This window comes from Taudactylus pleione, unplaced genomic scaffold (assembly GCF_031769625.1).
Source record: "Taudactylus pleione unplaced genomic scaffold, aTauple2 ptg001095l, whole genome shotgun sequence".
NCBI classification, from domain to species: domain Eukaryota; kingdom Metazoa; phylum Chordata; class Amphibia; order Anura; family Myobatrachidae; genus Taudactylus; species Taudactylus pleione.
Window position 1 is genome coordinate 33,006 of NW_028285496.1, and position 20,049 is coordinate 53,054.

General features: G+C 52.8%; 1 protein-coding gene across 5 annotated transcripts in view; it reads left to right on the forward strand.

The window, feature by feature from the left end:
- The window catches only part of QTRT2 (queuine tRNA-ribosyltransferase accessory subunit 2), a 45,142-nt gene extending 25,394 nt beyond the window's left edge, over positions 1-19,748 (forward strand). For 2 of the 5 annotated variants that reach the window (XM_088461769.1, XM_088461770.1), the window contains exons 9-11: positions 18,160-18,384; positions 18,852-18,959; positions 19,100-19,748. In XM_088461769.1, the coding sequence (XP_088317895.1) occupies positions 18,160-18,384; positions 18,852-18,959; positions 19,100-19,496 (730 nt within the window). In that variant the 3' untranslated portion in view covers positions 19,497-19,748. Of the gene's footprint in view, positions 1-18,159; positions 18,960-19,099 lie in introns of those variants that run through there. The other 3 variants (XM_088461773.1, XM_088461772.1, XM_088461771.1) reach the window with 2 other exon arrangements.
- The last annotated feature ends 301 nt before the right edge of the window (positions 19,749-20,049 follow it).

Consider the following 20,049-nt stretch of genomic DNA (forward strand, 5'->3'; position numbering starts at 1 on the left):
TCCTCCCTACCTGACCAGCAATGGCAGCTGTAGCAGGGCACACAGAGCTGCTGTATATCTCCTCCCTACCTGGCCAGCAATGACAGCTGTAGCAGGGCATACAGAGCTGCTATATATCTCCTCCCTACCTGGACAGCAATGGCAGCTGTAGCAGGGCACACAGAGCTACTATATATCTAACGACACTGAGGGGACAACACCCCAATCTCCAGCGTCACACTGTACTCACACACTATCCCACAATTCCCCTTGCTGCACCACCCTACTTCCCTCTCTCTCTCATTGGTGGGCCCTGGTATCAGTCTTTCCATAGAGGAAGGAGGAGGGCTTTGTAACAGGAACACTCCTTTGCTGTCTGCTGCTGGCAAACTTCCTGTATGAGACTTCTGCAGACTGAGGGCTTCAATTTAAAAACACAGAAATGGGTCATGGGGTTAACTGTTTTCAACATGCAGGTCCTTTTCCCTTGCCTCCTCACATACCATGGTGCAGCCCCTGTACTACATGTGTATACGCCTTATGCTGCAGCCCCTGTACTATATGTATATAGGCCTTATGCTGCGGCCCCTGTACTACGTGTGTATACGCCTTATGCTGCAGCTCCTGTACTATGTGTGTATACACCTTATGCTGCAGCCCCTGTACTATGTGTATATAGGCCTTATGCTGTGGCTCCTGTACTACGTGTATACGCCTTATGCTGCAGCCCCTGTACTATATGTATATAGGCCTTATGCTGCGGCCCCTGTACTACGTGTGTATACGCCTTATGCTGCAGCCCCTGTACTACGTGTGTATAGGCCTTATGCTGCGGCCCCTGTACTACATGTGTATACGCCTTATGTTGCAGCCCCTGTACTATATGTATATAGGCCTTATGCTGCGGCCCCTGTACTACGTGTGTATACGCCTTATGCTGCAGCCCCTGTACTACGTGTATATAGGCCTTATGCTGCGGCTCCTGTACTACGTGTATACGCCTTATGCTGCAGCTCCTGTACTACGTGTATACGCCTTATGGTGCAGCCCCTGTACTACGTGTGTATACGCCTTATGCTGCGGCCCCTGTACTACGTGTGTATACGCCTTATGCTGCGGCCCCTGTACTACGTGTGTATAGGCCTTATGCTGCGGCCCCTGTACTACGTGTATATAGGCCTTATGGTGCAGCCCCTGTACTACGTGTATATACGCCTTATGGTGCAGCCCCTGTACTACGTGTGTATACGCCTTATGCTGCAGCCCCTGTACTATATGTATATATACGCCTTATGCTGCAGCCCCTGTACTACGTGTGTATACGCCTTATGGTGCAGCCCCTGTACTACGTGTGTATAGGCCTTATGCTGCGGCCCCTGTACTACGTGTATATAGGCCTTATGGTGCGGCCCCTGTACTATATGTATATACGCCTTATGCTGCAGCCCCTGTACTACGTGTGTATACGCCTTATGCTGCAGCCCCTGTACTACGTGTGTATACGCCTTATGGTGCAGCCCCTGTACTACGTGTATATACGCCTTATGGTGCAGCCCCTGTACTACGTGTATATACGCCTTATGGTGCAGCCCCTGTACTACGTGTATATACGCCTTATGCTGCAGCCCCTGTACTACGTGTATTTCTACTTCAGGGTCCATAGGGGTCCACAGGGTGACCTTGGGGTATAGCTGGATCCTGGATCCTCGGGCACCATGGAGTTAAAGCTTTTAGCTGCTCCCAGGATGCACTTGGGTCCAACCTCCCCTATACCCCGCCCCCGAGCCACAGGCACCTCAGTTTTAGATGGTGCCCGGCCGGAGTCGGGTCACCCTGCGGGGGGGGCTGCAGGAGCAGCCCCCTAAAGCTTTTTATTTAACTAGGTTAAAGTTATTTTTACACTAGTTTTTTTCTCTAGAGCAGCAGCGCTGGGCTGTCTGTACAGACGCCCACGCTGCCGCTCCTTCTCCCTGCTGGCGCCGCGACGCCAGCACTGAACTGGGGATCGCGGCGGGGGAAGCCAGAGTCTGTACTAGCCGGACTCTGGTTTCCCCCGGGACTGCTGCCGGAAGACGCCGGGGAGATCAGGTAAGCCGCGCACCGCTGATTAGCGGCGGTGCGCGGGTTCCTTTTAAATGCAGTCCCATGCCCCCGGTCTAGGGGACAGACCGGGGGCGCTAGCGGTGGCGGCGGGCCCCCCCTCCAGCGGAGGCATACCCCGCCAGACCACTAGACCACCAGGGTTAATATCGCGGCAAGCGGGGATGCCGGCAACCCGGGGGTTAATATGCTAGCCAGGGGAGGAAGCCTTCCCTGTCAGCGGTTCCTCCCCTCAGCTCAGCGCGCCTTTCAGCTCGGAGTCTGGCGTCGCTGAGCTGCAGCTACACGGCCACTCCTCCTCTGAGGTCTCCAGCGGCCATTTTCTCTGTGGCAGTGTGGATACTCTCAGGGAGCACGCGGACCGGTCCCCCTGTGTACCTCTCCCCCGACAAGGACAGTGTACACAGCGCTATAGCCCTCCCAGACACTGAATCTGGGAGGTTGATTGTAGTGGAAAGGTGCAGTGAGTATATCTTCCTGCATGGTATGTGACTTTTGCTAGTGCTGCCTGTCTGTGTCTTTTTTCTACTTACTGTCAGCCTGTACCTATCCCTTTCCTTCTCCTACAAGCCCTACAGGTGTGCGGGGGAAGGGTGTTTCTACTGACCTCACCTATATAGATCACGTATTTGTGAGGTCCGTCACATACAGTTGTGTGCTACACGGTGCCATATTGTGGGCTGTTGTTCAGCACACTGGTGAGTGCGCACGTTTTCTTCCTAAGTCATGTCCGAGGAGGAGATTGAGCACTCCGGGGCTCCGGTATTGTTCTCCTGCAGGCGCTGTTCTGCAGGAGTGGATAGGGAGGATTTGTCACAGGACGGCCTGTGCGGACGGTGCCAGGCGGTCCCTGGTACGTCTAAACCTCCCATTTCGCAGGAGCCACCATGGGCGATGTTTTCCCAGGTGCTGGTGTCCATCGCGGACCGTCTGTCGGTCCCGACTGCCGCCCCTACTAGGGCGTTGCCCCAGCCTGCCATCCCCCATTCCCCGGGTGTCCCACAATTATTGCAGACTCCCCCGGGGTCTCAGCCTGTTGGTCCCTATGCGGGGTTGCCAATGTATATTCAGTCCACCCCTGTGGCACAGCCGGCTGTGGTGCCGTTTCAGGCTCCTGTGACAGCTCCTCCACCCTGGGTGGATGCGCTTTCCCACACTGTCCAAGATTTGGCGGCAGCATCTTCGGCTTTTCAGTCGATGTTGCGCAGTGACGTGCCCTCCAGGGCGTCTAAACGCTCAGTCATGGCACAGGCTGCGCATCTTTCGGATTCTGAGGGGTTCTCGGATGATGGTGAGGTACAGGATGACTCAGCCTCAGATGCCTCAGTCCAGGAGGTAGACACTAAGTCTTCCATCAATGTGCGGGCTCTGGTTAAGGCGGTGCGGGCTATTCTTCTGATTGAGGATGAGGCACCCGCTCCCAAGTCAAGGTATCCTAGTTTTAAAAAGGCTAAGGTTACTTCTACAGCGTTCCCCTTGTCTGATCAGTTGACTGATCACATGGCGGTGGCCTGGCAGACGCCCAGTAAGCGTTTCCTGCCACAGAAACGCTTGGCGTCCAATTATCCATTCCCGGAAGCGCATTGTAAGAAATGGGAAACTCCGCCTGCAGTCGATTCCCATGTAACACGCCTCATCAGGAGTGCTACTTTGCCATTGCCGTCTATATCCTCGCTGAAGGATCCTACGGACAGGAAGGTGGAGACTTGTCTAAAGTCTATTTATTCTCTCTCAGGGGCTGTAGCCCGGCCGTCCATGGCCATCTCCTGGGTGGCCAAGGCCATTGAGGGGTGGGCCAACACCTTGGAGGACACGTTTACGGATGAATCTCCGGACGTCCAGAGGGCGTTGTTAGGACAGATGAGAGATGCCGCCTCCTACATTGGAGAAGCATCTTTGGATGCTAGCCTGTTGACCTCTGGGGTTTCGTCGGCAGCAGTGTCTGCTCATAGATCCTTGTGGTTGCGGTCTTGGAGAGCAGACGCGGATTCAAAGAAAGGCTTGGAGGCCTTACCTTTTAATGGGGAATTACTATTTGGTCCGGACCTGGACAAAATAGTAGATACCCTGGCAAAATCCAAGTCAGCCTTCCTCCCTTCAGCTACTACACCTGCTAAGGTCCGGAGATCGGCGTTTCGTTCCTTTCGGGTTCAGGGCAAGGCAAAGGGTCAGTCCTTCCCGAGGCAGTCCGCACCCAAGACCGCCTCAAAGCCAAAGAAGCAAGCCTGGAGTGCTAGGCGCCCTTCTTCCAAGCCAGAAGATAAGCCTTCTGCGTGATGGGACGGGCCTCCCTCTGGGGGACCCCAGAGTGGGAGGCCGACTTCTTCAATTCGCCCAGTGCTGGCACAATACCACCACGGATGCCTGGGTGCGAGAAGTGGTCTCCCAGGGGTACGCCCTGTCTTTTCGGCACAGGCCGCCTTGCCAGTTTTTTTGCACAAGTCCTTCTCAGGACAAAACCTAGGCCTTGCAGGTTCAGGAAGCCATAGAGGCCTTGCTGACGGCGGGGGTCATTATACCCGTACCACAGTCTCAACGTGGGATGGGGTATTACTCTACGCTGTTTCTGGTGCAGAAACCCAATGGCTCTCATCGCCCCATCCTCAATTTGAAGTCCCTGAACAGGTTTCTCAGGGTTCCCAAATTCAGGATGGAAACTTTGCGTTCCATCATACTGGCGATGGAACCGGGGGATTATATGGTCTCCCTGGATATCCAGGACGCCTACCTCCATGTGCCTATAGCAACATCGCACCAACGGTTTCTGCGGTTTGCTATTCTCCACAACCACTACCAATTCAGGGCTCTACCCTTTGGTCTCTCCACGGCACCAAGGGTATTTACCAAGGTGATGGCGGTCATGGCGGCTCACCTTCGGAGCCAGGGGATACGGTTGCTACCGTATCTAGACGACCTCCTCTTGCTGGCAAGCTCCCCGGAGGTACTGATCCAGCATCTCCACCTGACGGTCGCTTGTCTACAGGCGCACGGCTGGTTGATCAACTGGAAGAAATCCTCCCTCATCCCATCACAACGGATGGTTCATTTGGGGGCCCTGCTGGACTCTCGTCAGCAACGGATTTTTCTGACTCCAGAGAAGGTCTCCTCCTTACAGCTGCAGATTCACAGTTGTCTGAGCAGTGGCAGAGTGTCGGTGCACTCAGCGATGAGAGTTTTGGGGTCCATGGTGTCGGCATTCGACATGGTGGAGTTTGCCCAGTTCCATTCCAGGCCCCTGCAGGGGCTGATTCTTTCAGAATGGAACGGATTGCCACACAGGATCCGCTCTCAGATGCTGGTGTTGTCCTCGGAGGTGCGTCTGTCCCTAGCCTGGTGGCTGCAGACAGCGCATCTCCTGGAGGGGCGCCCCTTTTGGATCCCGGAATGGGTTCTGCTCACGACAGATGCCAGTCTCCGGGGTTGGGGGGCGGTGACAGGCTCCTTGTCACTTCATGGTCGTTGGTCAGCGGAGGAAGCGATTCTTCCCATCAACATCCTGGAACTGCGGGCAGTATACAGAGCCCTGCAGTCGTCCGGCACCGCTCTTCACGGAAGGGCCGTTCAGGTGCAGTCAGACAACGCCACCACGGTGGCGTACATCAATCACCAGGGAGGGACTCGCAGTCGAGCTGCGATGTCGGAGGTGTCCCGCGTCCTGGCTTGGGCGGAGCGCTATCTTCCAGCTCTCTCGGCAGTTTTCATCCCAGGAGTCCTCAATTGGGAGGCAGACTTCCTCAGCCGTTACGATGTGCATCCCGGGGAATGGTCGCTTCATCCAGAGGTATTCCAACTACTCGTGGACAAGTGGGGGCTGCCAGAGCTGGACCTGATGGCGTCCCGTTACAATCACAAGCTGCCTGTGTACGGGTCAAGGACAAGGGACGCAGGCGCAAGTCTGATAGACGCGCTGTCGGTGAAATGGCTGTTTCAACTGGCTTACTTGTTCCCTCCGATATCTCTGCTGCCTCGGGTCCTGCGCAAGTTCAAACAGGACGGAGGCACACTGATCCTGGTGGCCCCAGCGTGGCCCAGAAGGCCGTGGTACTCCGATCTGCGGAGCCTGTCCATCGACGCTCCGTACCTCCTACCTCAACGGCGGGACCTGTTGTCTCAGGGGCCCTGTCTTCACCCGGATCTGGGTCGACTATCTTTGACGGCGTGGCTCTTGAGACAGCCGTCCTGAGGTCTCGGGGCTTTTCTAGCTCCGTTATTACCACCATGCTGAGGGCGCGCAAGCCTGCTTCCGCGAGGATCTATCACAGAGTGTGGCACACTTATTTTCAGTGGTGCGAGGCCAGAAACTATGATCCCCAGGTGTCCCGAGTTTCGCGTATTCTGGCTTTCCTTCAGTCCGGTTTGGACTTAGGATTACGTCTTTCTTCACTGAAGGTACACGTGTCTGGTCTGTCGGTGTGGTTCCAGCGCAGGATCGCTGCTATGCCGGACGTACACACCTTTTTCCAGGGTGTTTTGAGAATCCAGCCTCCCTTTGTGCCACCTGTGGCCCCGTGGGATTTGGCGGTGGTTCTTAGGGCCTTACAGGGTCCTCCTTTTGAGCCCTTGGCGTCAGTGGAGCTCAAGTGGCTAACTTTTAAAACTGTTTTCCTCTTGGCAATTGCTTCTGCCAGGAGGGTTTCAGATTTGGGGGCGCTTTCTTGTCGTCCCCCTTTTCTGATTTTTCATCAGGACAGAGCGGTGCTTCGCACTCGTCCTGATTTCCTGCCTAAGGTGGTTTCCAGGTTCCACATTAATCAGGAAATTGTTGTACCAGCCTTTCAGTCACCTGATCTTTCGGCTGAGGAGACTTCCTTAGACGTTGTCCGGGCACTCCAGGTTTATGTGGACCGGACTAGTTCTGTGAGGAAGTCGGATTCTTTGTTTATCCTCTTTGGTTTTCACAAGAGGGGTTGGCCTGCCAACAAACAGACTCTAGCCCGTTGGCTTCGTTCTGTTATTATTGAGGCTTATATGCAGGAGGGTTTACCTGTTCCAGCCTCTGTTAAGGCTCATTCCACTCGGTCCGTGGGCCCTTCTTGGGCTGCTAGCCGTGGCGCCTCTGCTGTTCAGCTCTGTAAGGCGGCCACCTGGTCTTCCATTCAGACCTTTTTGAGGTTCTATGCGTTTGACACCTTTGCCTCTCAGGATGCATCCTTTGGGCGCCGGGTTCTCCTATCAGCACAGGAGCGTCCCCGCCCTTAGTCGGACTGCTTTGGGACATCCCCAAGGTCACCCTGTGGACCCCTATGGACCCTGAAGTAGAAAACAAGAGATATGGTAAGAACTTACCTTTGTTATCTCTGTTTCTACGAAGTCCATAGGGTCCACAGGGCACCCGCCCTGACGCACCTGGCTTCATATGGGCTCTGTGACTGGTCACCGGTTTTCCGTCTCCCATTTCTGTGAGTATGGTTCTTGTGTGTTCCAGTCTTCCTTCTCTCTGTTTCGTCTCCTCCTCCGGCCTGGGCTGCTTACCAACTGAGGTGCCTGTGGCTCGGGGGCGGGGTATAGGGGAGGTTGGACCCAAGTGCATCCTGGGAGCAGCTAAAAGCTTTAACTCCGTGGTGCCCGAGGATCCAGGTTCCAGCTATACCCCAAGGTCACCCTGTGGACCCTATGGACTTCGTAGAAACAGAGATAACAAAGGTAAGTTCTTACCATATCTCTTGTTATACGCCTTATGGTGCAGCCCCTGTACTACGTGTATACCTTATGGTGCAGCCCCTGTACTACGTGTATATACGCCTTATGGTGCAGCCCCTGTACTACGTGTGTATAGGCCTTATGCTGCGGCTCCTGTACTACGTGTATACGCCTTATGCTGCGGCCCCTGTACTACGTGTGTATACGCCTTATGCTGCGGCCCCTGTACTACATGTGTATACGCCTTATGCTGCAGCCCCTGTACTACGTGTATATACGCCTTATGCTGCAGCCCCTGTACTATGTGTATATAGGCCTTATGCTGCAGCCCCTGTACTACGTGTATATACGCCTTATGCTGCAGCTCCTGTACTACGTGTATATATGCCTTATGGTGCAGCCCCTGTACTACGTGTGTATACGCCTTATGCTGCAGCCCCTGTACTATATGTATATACGCCTTATGGTGCAGCCCCTGTACTACTTGTGTATACGCCTTATGGTGCAGCCCCTGTACTACGTGTGTATACGCCTTATGCTGCGGCCCCTGTACTACGTGTGTATACGCCTTATGCTGCGGCCCCTGTACTACGTGTGTATACGCCTTATGCTGCAGCCCCTGTACTACGTGTGTATACGCCTTATGGTGCAGCCCCTGTACTACGTGTGTATACGCCTTATGCTGCAGCCCCTGTACTACGTGTATATAGGCCTTATGGTGCAGCCCCTGTACTACGTGTGTATACGCCTTATGCTGCAGCTGCTGTACTACGTGCATATATAGTGTTCCTACTAGACACTTGACAGGGTGCTGAGGGGGCGGGCTGGGAGTCTGTGCGCGTGCTCCCAAAAAGGGTCAGTGGCCGACCAGAGAGGGGGTGTGGTGTTGTGACATGCCCCCAATTCGTCACACTTGGGGGCATATCCAGCACTTACGGAGGAGCTGGGTTTCCCTCACGCTTTCCCCTCACGGTGAATAGATGCGGCATCTATTCACGTGCGATTGGTCACCGCAACTTTTCCCACCAGCGGAACACTGCTGTCTGCGGGTAGGGAAGGTTTATTTAGCTGGGCGCCCGCTAAAAGGGAGGGCGCATTTTGCCTCTTAAAAATCAGGCCAGGCGCGGTGCCTCGCTAAAGCAGCCTAGCGGCAACACTAGTATAGGCCTTGTGGTGCAGCCCCTGTACTACGTGTTACCATTGCGGTAAACCTCGAAGACGAACTCAAACAGTTGCCCAGCCGCCACCAATTTGCATAATCCACCATTAGTAAAAGATTTGGACATGTTAAGGAGGTACTCAGTGGAGCTGGTGTGGTTGCCCCCCTTGCTGCTATGGGACATGATGGAGAGCACCTCCCAGTTGTCCACCATGGGCCTCACAATTAGTTCACGCACCTCCCTAGCCATTAGCTGAGTGTCATACATCAGATAGGAGTAGGGACCGGAAATAGGCAGACTGCGTCTCCTGTGATGGGGACAATGGTGTGAGGCACTGTCTTCCCTTTAAAATTCAGAAACTCAGTTGCCATGTTCAAGAAAATGAAAAATACATATACAAAGCAAGTGACGTATCCCAATGGAAAAACCCTAGTCACCATGTTAGGTCCTTAGCAGTGGCTGCTCCAGAGCTGGGGCTGCAGCTCAGTACAGTATTCAAACAGGGAAGTCACACCAACTGTCACCCCAGTACAGTATTCAAACTTGGGAGTCACACCAACTGTCACCCCAACTGCTGCCAAACATCACTGGCAGTTGGTGTGACTCCCCTATTTGAAAATTGTACAGCGTTGCAGACCCAACTCTGAAGCCTCTACTCCACCCAGACTGTGATCTTACAGTCCCACAGCACTTGGGGCATGTTGCTTTGTCACCCAATCACCTCGGTTGAGAGAAAACATTTTACCACTTTTCACCCCTTTAAGGGGTTATATTTCTAAAATTCTTTTCATAGTGGGCGCTTACATCATGGAAGGAATATACTCCGTTGTGCAGGGCATTGAGTCAGTCAGCCAGATTATACAGGGGTAGGAAACATTTTAGCCCTTTTCACCCCCTTAGGAGTCGAATTTCGAAAAATCTCTTCTTGGTGGGCACCTACCAGGGACGTGCAGTGAGGTCCCTGGTAGGTGCTCTGCACAGCTCTCTCCCTCACACATATCGGCGCAGGAGATTCCCACTAGCACAAAAGATTTCCCACACACACATCTCTCCCCCTAGCAGCAGACCCCCCTCACCTTTTTCTCCTTTGTGTGTTTCCTCTGTCTGCATATGTCAATTTCCTTCCCTCAGTGCTGCTGCTGAGCTCTGATGCCTGAGTACTTCCTGGACTAGTCACCTGATCGTCAGAGATGTCCTTCAGAGCTCAAGGCACGCCCCCTCACAGTGAGGCATGCCTCCATTAGCTCTTATTCTCTGTTTTATTGGGCTGCTTCATGACCCAGCCCCCAGCTCCAGGCAGTGTCTGAGCTATCAGAGGTGAGGCTGAGCTCTTACTGCCTCATCTCTCCCTGTATTTCCAGGGAGTGCTGCAATTTTGGTGAGTTTTGCCTATAAAACCGATCAGAATAATACAAAGAAGATATTTCTAAGTTATAAATATCATCTTTGTATTATTCTAAGAATTTTTATAGTTAAAACTCTGCAGTCTAATCCTGACTAAACGTCCCTGGTGTCTACGTCAAGGGAAGCATATACTCCCCGAATTACATGTTTCTAGGTCCAGGGGTTTAGGCTGGGCATTGAGGAGTCAGTCAGTCAGGACATTTCTTTTTATATTTCTACTTCAGGGTCCATAGGGTATCCACAGGATACCTTGGGTATAGGTGTGACGTCAGTCGCAGGGCACCAAAGAGTTAAGCTTTCAGCCTCCCAGGATGCACTAGGTCCCCCTCCTATACCCCGCCCCCGGGCCAAGGCACCTCAGTTTAGTTTGGTGCCCGGCCGGAGTCGGGTGCACCTGTTGGAGTGGGGGCTAGAAGAGCCCCTGAAGCTTATTCTTCATGCAGCTGTGGCTGCACATCTGGATGAACAGCATGGACAGTCAGTCCTGACGTCCATGCTGTCTTCCCTACACCCCGCCGGTACCAGAACGCCGGTACTGATCCGGGGATGCTGGTGGGCGTCTGGGGTCACAGCTAGCGGTGACCCCAGATGCTCCGGACCATGGCCGGATTCAAGGGGGACAGAGGTAAGCAGCGGGGTCCCGCGGTGGGTCCCCGCTGATCACATGGTCCTAAGTCCCCAGGCAGGGGGCTCCCTGGGGACTGGCTGCAGCGTGGAGCCAGGCGACCAACCTGCGCTTCCACTACCCCCTGGGACAGCGGACCGCAGCAGAGCGGTAGCGCTGCGGCGTCCCAGGGGTTAAATGCATGCCAGGGGAGCGCGCCTTCCCTGTCTCACAGCCGGCGCCTCCCCCGCTGCACACAGCCCTCTCTGCATGCTGCCGACTGGTCCTGTGGCAGCGCTCCTCCCCCAGGCCAGCCTCCTCTCTGCTCCTCGGCGGCCATCTTCTCCAGAACGCATGGTGAACGCTGCTGGAAGCGCTGGACGGAAGCATCGTGGTCTGGGTCCCCCCGCATACCTCTCCTCCGCTGTGGTCAGGTCTGTGTATGCAGCGCTGTGTCCTACCAGGCCCTGTGTCTGTGTAGTTGAGTGATCAGCGCTGTTAGTGCAGGAATTGTTATTTTTCTGCATTGTATGTGACTGTGCTAGCGCTGCTGCCTGTAATCTTTTCTTCTCTAAACTGTCAGCTTTATTACTGTCCCTGTTCTTTCTGCTAAAGCCCTTGCGGTGCGGTGCTGCAGGGTGGTCTCTCGCCTATTTAATACTTAATTGGTGAGAGAGGTCACATACGTGGTGCCATCATGTCTGAAAGTGATTTTCCCCTCCGGCTACAGTGTACCACGTGCAAAGTACTGTTAGCGGAGGGGGAGGGTAGCGCGGAGGGCCTTTGCCGGCAGTGTTTGTCCATGGCGCGGCCTATTACGGTTACAGCACCGGTACAGGAGCCGCCCTGGGCTTGTTTCGCTCAGGCGTTAACAGCTTTAGTGGGCCAGTTAGCTCCGCAGCCCGCGTTTACTCCGATGGGTTTGTCCCAGCAGTCTGTGGTGTCGTCACCCATGCAGGGGTTCCCACGACAATTGGTGGTACCCCACAGTCTCCCTATTTCCCCGCTCCCGGGTTCTCAGGAGCCAGCGTGGGTTAACTCCCTGACGAGTTCTGTACAGCACTTGTCGGATGTGTTGCAAGGGGAGTCTGTGATGCGGTCTCATAAAAGGCCGGTGGCGTCTCTGTCCGATCCTTATGAGGATGACGAAGGGACGTCTGATGATGGGGAGATTCTAGATCCTTACGATCAGGAACCTCTCCATACTAAGGACGCTGATGCTAAGTCCAAAGTATATATTCCTGGACTTATTCGGGCGGTCCGCACAGCCTTGGTGATTGAGGACGAAGTTCCCCCAGCGGCTAAATCTAAGTATGCCTTTTTCAAAGATGTGAAGGGCGATGCCACAGTCTTTCCTCTTTCGGGTCAGTTGGTGGACCATTTAGAGGAGGCGTGGAAACAACCTGGCAAAAGATACCAGCCGCAGAGACGCCTGGCGGTGGCTTATCCGTTCGCGGATAATTATTTTGCGAAGTGGGAATCCCCTCCACAGGTGGATTCTCACGTGACCCGTCTTGTCCGTAGTGCCACATTGCCGATGCCATCCATGTCCTCCCTTAAGGATGCTACGGACCGCAAGGTAGAAATCTGCCTGAAGTCCGCTTATTCCCTTGCTGGGGGGGCAGCACGGCCGGCTATGGCCATTTGCTGGGTTGCCAGAGCGATGGAGCGCTGGGCGGATTCATTAGAGGCTTCTTTTGAATCCGACTGTCCGGCCGATCAGGCGGAGTTGATTGGCAATCTCCGTGATTCGGCCACCTACATCAACGAGGCGGCTCTAGACATTAGTACTCTGGTGTCTAGAATTTCTTCAGCAGCGGTAGCTGCTCGTCGCACCTTGTGGCTGCGATCCTGGAAGGCGGACGCAGATTCCAAGAAAGGTCTGGAAGCGTTGCCGTTTACCGGAGAAGTTCTCTTCGGTCCGGATCTGGATAAGATTGTGGCCACGCTGGCGGCAGCCAAATCTGCCTGTCTCCCGTCGGCCGCTGCTCCTTCTGGTTCGGGACCATCGTCCTTTCGGTCATCTAGGGCCCAGGGCAGGCCCAAACCACAGTCGTTTCCTCGACAGGCTGGCCCTAAGAAATCGGTCAAGCCCCGGAAGCAGGCATGGAGTACCAGACGTCCGGCCCCCAAGCCAGATGGCAAGCCTGCGGCCTGACGGTCCGGGCCTCCCTTTGGGGGATCCCAGGGTGGGAGGCCGCCTGCTACAGTTCGCCCAGTGTTGGTCGACCACTACGACAGACACTTGGGTTCTGGAGGTGGTTTCCCACGGATACGCCCTCTCCTTCCGGCACAGACCCCCGGCTCGCTTCTTCACCACGGGTCTCCCATCAGACCGGAACAAGGCTACGGAGATGCGGAAGGTATTGCACACTATGCTCCAGGCTGGAGTTATAGTGGCGGTTCCATTCTCCCAGAGGGGCCAGGGTTTCTATTCAAATCTATTTTTGGTACAGAAACCCAATGGGTCATATCGTCCGATTCTCAACCTCAAAGCACTCAACAAGTCTTTGCGGGTCCCGAAGTTTCGGATGGAGACCCTACGGTCCATCATTCTGGCGCTGGAACCTGGGGACTACTTGGTGTCATTGGACATACAGGACGCTTACCTGCATGTCCCTATTCTTTGGCGCCATCAACAGTTCCTCAGGTTTGCAATCAGCAGCGACCACTTCCAGTTTCGGGCGTTACCTTTTGGCCTGGCAACAGCACCACGTGTTTTCACCAAGGTGATGGCGGTCATGGCGGCTTCTCTGCGGCTGCAGGGAGTCCGCATGTTGCCGTATTTGGACGACCTGTTATTGGTGGCAGGATCTCCAGAGCTCCTGTTACGCCACTTGGACCTGACCATTGCACTGCTGCAACGGCACGGCTGGCTAATCAACTGGCAGAAGTCCACTCTAATCCCGTCTCGGAGGATTCTGCATCTTGGAGCCTTATTGGACTCGGGACAGCAAAGGATCTTCGTGACGGAGGACAAGATCTCTGCTTTACAGTCAAGGGTGCGCAGTTGTCTGCACAGCCGCCGGGTGTCCTTACACTCGGCGATGAGGTTACTGGGCTCCATGGTGTCGGTGTTCGACATGGTGGAATACGCCCAGTTTCACTCCAGACCTCTGCAGCACCTGATCCTGTCCAAGTGGAACGGGCTGACTCAGTCTCTGAAGTCCCAGACGATTGTGCTCACCCAGGAGGTTCGCCTGTCCCTTACGTGGTGGTTACAGACGACCCACCTCAACAAGGGACGTCCGTTCTGGGTTCCAAATTGGGTCCTGTTGACAACGGACGCCAGTCTTCGGGGCTGGGGAGCAGTTTCGGGTCCACACTTGTTCCAGGGCAGGTGGACGCCGACAGAAGCGGAGCTTCCAATAAATATCTTGGAACTCCGTGCGGTCTTCAATGCTCTCCAGCAGGCACAGCGGTTTCTCCAGGGTCGCCCGGTGCAGGTCCAGTCGGACAACGCTACCACCGTGGCCTACATAAACAGGCAAGGAGGAACTCGCAGTCGGGCGGCTCTCGTAGAGGTCTCTCGGATCCTGGTTTGGGCGGAGCGCAATCTTCCGGCCATATCAGCGGTCTTCATCCCGGGAGTGCTCAATTGGGAGGCGGACTTTCTAAGTCGCCAGGACGTTCATCCGGGGGAATGGTCCCTGCACCCGGACGTTTTTCAACTACTGGTGGACAGGTGGGGTCTTCCAGAAATCGACCTCATGGCGTCCCGGCACAACAACAAGTTGCCGGTGTACGGGTCTCGCACAAGAGACGAAGGGGCGTCTCTGGTGGATGCTCTGTCCGTCCGGTGGACGTTCCGGTTCGCATACCTGTTCCCTCCGGTCTCCCTTCTTCCACGGGTAATCCGGAAATTCAAACAGGAAGGAGGGACGCTCCTGTTGATAGCTCCCGCGTGGCCCAGACGGCACTGGTTCTCAGACCTTCAGGGTCTGTCCGTGGACATTCCTCTGCGGTTGCCGCTACGACCGGACCTTCTGTCTCAGGGTCCTTGCCTTCACCCGGACCTGACTCGGCTGTCTTTGACGGCGTGGCTGTTGAGACGGCCATGCTGAGGTCCCGGGGGTTTTCCAGCTCTGTGGTGCGTACCATGTTACGAGCTCGGAAACCGTCTTCCGCGAGGATATACCATCGCGTGTGGCATACGTTCTTCCAGTGGTGTCGACCGAGAGGTTATGCACCGCGGGAGTTTCGTCTGTCTCGGATTCTCGCCTTCCTGCAAGCGGGACTAGATCATGGGCTTCGCCTTGCTTCTTTGAAGGTACAGGTTTCGGCCCTATCTGTCTGGTTTCACCGTAGGATTGCTACAATCCCGGATGGGCGCACCTTTATGCAGGGTGTTCTCCGCATTCAGCCGCCCTTTGTTCCACCTGTGGCGCCTTGGGATTTGGCTGTGGTCCTGAGGGCTCTCCAAGGACCGCCGTTTGAACCACTGGGCTCAGTGGATCTTAAATGGCTAACAGCTAAGACTGTTTTCCTTCTGGCCATTGCTTCGGCCAGACGTGTTTCTGAGTTAGGGGCTCTTTCTTGTAGACCCCCTTTCTTGGTTTTTTATGGGAACAGGGCAGTGCTCCGCACTCGGCCCGAGTTTCTTCCCAAAGTTATTTCCCAGTTTCATATTAACGAGGAAATAGTTGTTCCGGCCTTTAACTCACCGGGTCTTTCCGTGGGTGAGGCCTCTTTGGATGTTGTGCGGGCCTTAAGGACTTATGTTGACCGCACTTCTTCGTTTAGGAAGTCGGACGCTTTGTTTGTCCTCTTTGGCTTCCGTAAAAAGGGTTGGCCTGCTTCAAAGCAAACTTTGGCAGCCTGGATCCGTATGGCTATTTCTGAAGCTTATCTTCATGAAGGCCTACCGGTCCCTCCTTCTCTGAAGGCTCATTCCACTAGGTCTGTGGGTCCTTCGTGGGCAGCTCGACGTGGTGCCTCGGCAGTTCAGATCTGCAAGGCTGCTACGTGGTCTTCTGTCCATACCTTCGTGAGGTATTACAGGTTTGACACCTTCGCCTCTCAGGATGCTTCCTTCGGGCGGCGGATTCTCCTTTCTGCACAGGAGCGTCCCCACCCTTAAAGGATACTGCTTTGGGACATCCCCAAGGTATCCTGTGGATACCCTATGGACCCTGAAGTAGAAAATATGAGATATGGTAAGAACTTACCCTTGTTATCTCTATTTCTACGAAGTCCATAGGGTTCCACAGGACTCCCGCCCTGTCGCACCTGTGCTGCAGATGGGCTTTGCTCTGGTCACCGGTTTTCCGTCTCCCTCTGGTGAGAATGTGATTCTTGTATGTGTCCAGATCTTTGTTCTCTCTCTTCCTTCTCCTCCTCCGGCCTATGGCTTGGTAACTAACTGAGGTGCCTTGGCCCGGGGGCGGGGTATAGGAGGGGGACCTAGTGCATCCTGGGAGGCTGAAAGCTTAACTCTTTGGTGCCCTGCGACTGACGTCACACCTATACCCAAGGTATCCTGTGGAACCCTATGGACTTCGTAGAAATAGAGATAACAAGGGTAAGTTCTTACCATATCTCATATTTTATACTAGCTGATGTACCAAGTTTTACCCGGGTAGACCTTAGATATTTACTGTTAACATTTCCATCTCACCTCCTCCAGTAACACATTAATCCTTCACTCTATAGTAATGCATCACTACTATAGTAAGACATTACCCTCCCTCACCTGTGTACTAACACATTCCACTCCCTCACCTGTGTAGAAATATAATCCCTCCCTCACCCCTATAGTAACTTATTCCCCTCCCTATGTCCTGTAGTAACACAGTCTCCTCCCTCACCTGTGTAGAAATACAATCCCTCCCTAACACCTGTAGTAACACATTACCCTCACTCACACCTGTAGTAACTTATTCCCCTCCCTCACCACTGGAGTAACAAATTATTTTCCCGTACCACGTAGTAACACATTTGACATTTCCCTCCCTCACCTCTGCAGTAACACATTCCCTTCCCTCATTATTCAAATATGGGAGCCACACCAACTGCCAGTGATGTTTGGCAGCACTTGGGGTGGCAGTTGGTGTTTGAACTCTGAACTGTGCTGCGACCACGATGAGTCAGTCAGACAGGACATTGCACAGGGGGAGGAAACATAGTTCATGCCCTTAGGAGTCAAATTTAAAAAAAAATCCCTTCTTAGTGGGCACCTACGTCATGGAAGGAATATACTCCCCGAATTTCATGTTTTTAGGTCCAGTGGTTTGGGCTGGGTGTTGATGAGTCAGTCAGGACATTTGACATATATATAGATTATCTATCTATCTACCTGAAGTACCCGGCATTGCCCAGGTTTAAATCTTCAACTTATTAAGTTTTATTGTGTGATGTCATCCAAATCCTTCCAGTGGAAGTCCCAGAACAGGCTCCCTGGGTCACAGTTCTGCCCGGCGCACTTCGCAGTGAGATCCGACCAGACCCCAACCACTCCATTAGGCATCCCAGACCAATTGCCACTCCTCTGTGACGTTTCATCCAATTCCATCCAGTGGAAGGCTTAGAACAGGCTCCCCGGTCAAAGTTCTGCCAGCGTACACAAATTGGGGTCCAACCGGGACCTCAAGGCCCTAGTATGTCTTCTGGGATCCAATGTTACCACTTTGTGAAGTTTTGGTCCAAATTCATCCAGTGGAAGGCTCAGATCAGACTCCTCGGTCACAGTTCTGCCCAGCGTACACTGACTGGGATCCTAACCCCCCCCCCCCCTAAAACCTGGCCAGGATCCAACTGGACCACCTCGTGTTTCATGCCAATCGCTGCAGGGGTTTCCGTGTGTATAACCGGACAGACAAACAAACAGACCAATTAATTTTATATATAAGATTTCTATGTAGCCAGCTGTTCCTGGCAGGAGGTCTGTGCGTGGGAAAATGTCCCCCCACCCCCCCCAAAATAAAATTTTTGATTCCAATGGTTTCTGTTTATAAGTTCCCAACTTTTTTTTTTTTTTTAACATGTTTTTATTGTGTGAACGTTATTGTTGGTTCTTTCATACTTGATTTGTGAATAAGGTAAAAACAGCGTCATTTATTTACTGGTATAAGTTGGTAGCTTGAGATGTGGGACTGACTTTCACTGTAATATGGAAACAAGCACTAACCAATTACTGACTATAATATTAACTACGTATAATATCAAGTATAATTACTGACCAATTATAGACAAAGAGAAGAAGAAACCATCAGACCTGACACCTTTCCTGGCTGCATATTAATTTTGTGTTGTTTACGTTTATCGCTGCCGCAGGTTCCGCGAAGACTTCAGACCGCTGCTCCCGGGCTGTACGTGTTACTGCTGCCGCAATCACAGCCGTGCGTACGTCCACCACCTCCTGACGTCTAAGGAGCTGCTGGCCGGCATTCTCCTCATGATCCACAACTTCCAGCAGTACTTCATATTCTTCCGCTCCGTGCGGGCGGCTCTGAGAGATGGGAAACTGGACGTCCTGAAGCGGATGGTCCAGAGGCCGAGGTCCTGAGCCAATGACCAGCCTTCCGCCTATCCTACATAGTATATTCCACACTCCACATACAGATACTGTAACACCACCTAGACTTTGTAGAGCTTAGGATGCTGCACCTCCCCCGTATATACCGGTACAGAGGACACGCCCAATGTAGTGACCAGTACAGCCAGTATAACTGGGGCGGGTTTACATTATATTTATTACAGTTTGGCACTTTAAAGATTAAGGGGCAGATGGAGGACAATTGAGAAGTTACCCATAGCAACCAATCAGAATTTAGCTATCATGATTTGGTTGCTACCAGACAACTTCCCCACCTGTCGTCTTTAGCAGGTTTGATACATCTCCCCCTAACTCTAATAACATCGCCTAATTACAGTAAAACGTGCAATTTGTCAGGTTGTAAAGATTGATCCCCTACAGGGATATCTGTATCCCAGGAACTGATCGCTGAGCTGGTTTGTTTCCACAGTTGCAGAGGATTTTATGGGAGTGTCCGTCCTCAGCAACAGCACGTTTCTGAGGTTTCAGCAGACAATTTCAGGCAGAAGTCCCAGTTCCAGTTTCAGGCGTTATTCCAGTAAGTCCTGGTAATCGGCATAGAGAGATTTAGTGAGGCAGACACATTTTTCACTGGTGTTAACCTGTTATTGCCTTTATTTATTTCTCTATGTGTACTCTGCTTTTTAGTATAGCTTCTGCTTATTCCATTATATATAGATCAGCACTAACCAGGAATTGTGCCACTCACCTATTGCACAGAGAGATCCTGCATGACTTAGGAAGAGATTGTGCTGCGTTATCACTGACCTGTGACGTTCAGACCCTGCATAGAGGAGCACAGAGAGATGGTCTGCATGACTTAGGAAGAGCTTGTGCTGTGTTATCACTGACCTGTGACGTTCAGACCCTGCACAGAGGAGCACAGAGAGATAGTCTGCATGACTTAGGAAGAGCTTGTGCTGTGTTATCACTGACCTGTGACGTTCAGACCCTGCATAGAGGAGCACAGAGAGATAGTCTGCATGACTTAGGAAGAGATTGTGCTGCGTTATCACTGATCTGTGACGTTCTGACCCTGCATAGAGGAGCACAGAGGACAGGTAACCACAGATAGGTGATGTACGGAGGTTCATGTGTCCGGTCCTCTTACTGTACAACCTCTCGGTGGATCAATCTTCAGAACCTGAGTCAGTAGTTGGAAACCTGTGACTGTCCTGCTTTACAGAATGCTGGGACTTGTAGTTGTACTGATCATATCCTGCAAACATGAAACTTTCATTATATAATTTTCACAAAATATCAAATTTTTCAAGGGTAATATGATGATGAAACAATATCTGTAATAAAGCTTATTTTTGCACATGAATTGTCCTCTTTTGTCTTATTAGTGCGACCCCAGAAATACCTTTTTATAGATACGTCTTTGAGTCCCAGCAGCGATTTTCTGGCTTAATATATATTTATCCAAATGTAGCAGTACTAAGCCAAGGACAGGTTATTACTTCCATAATCATTACACAGAGCACTAAAATCAACATTGTATGTGGGTATGCAGTGAGTTTTATATTGTGCAAATGAGCGCTTTACGGTTGCAAAGGCGCAAAGCTCCATATCTCAAGAACACTGAACAACATGCGCAGTCTACCCCTTGGCACTCATATAAACAT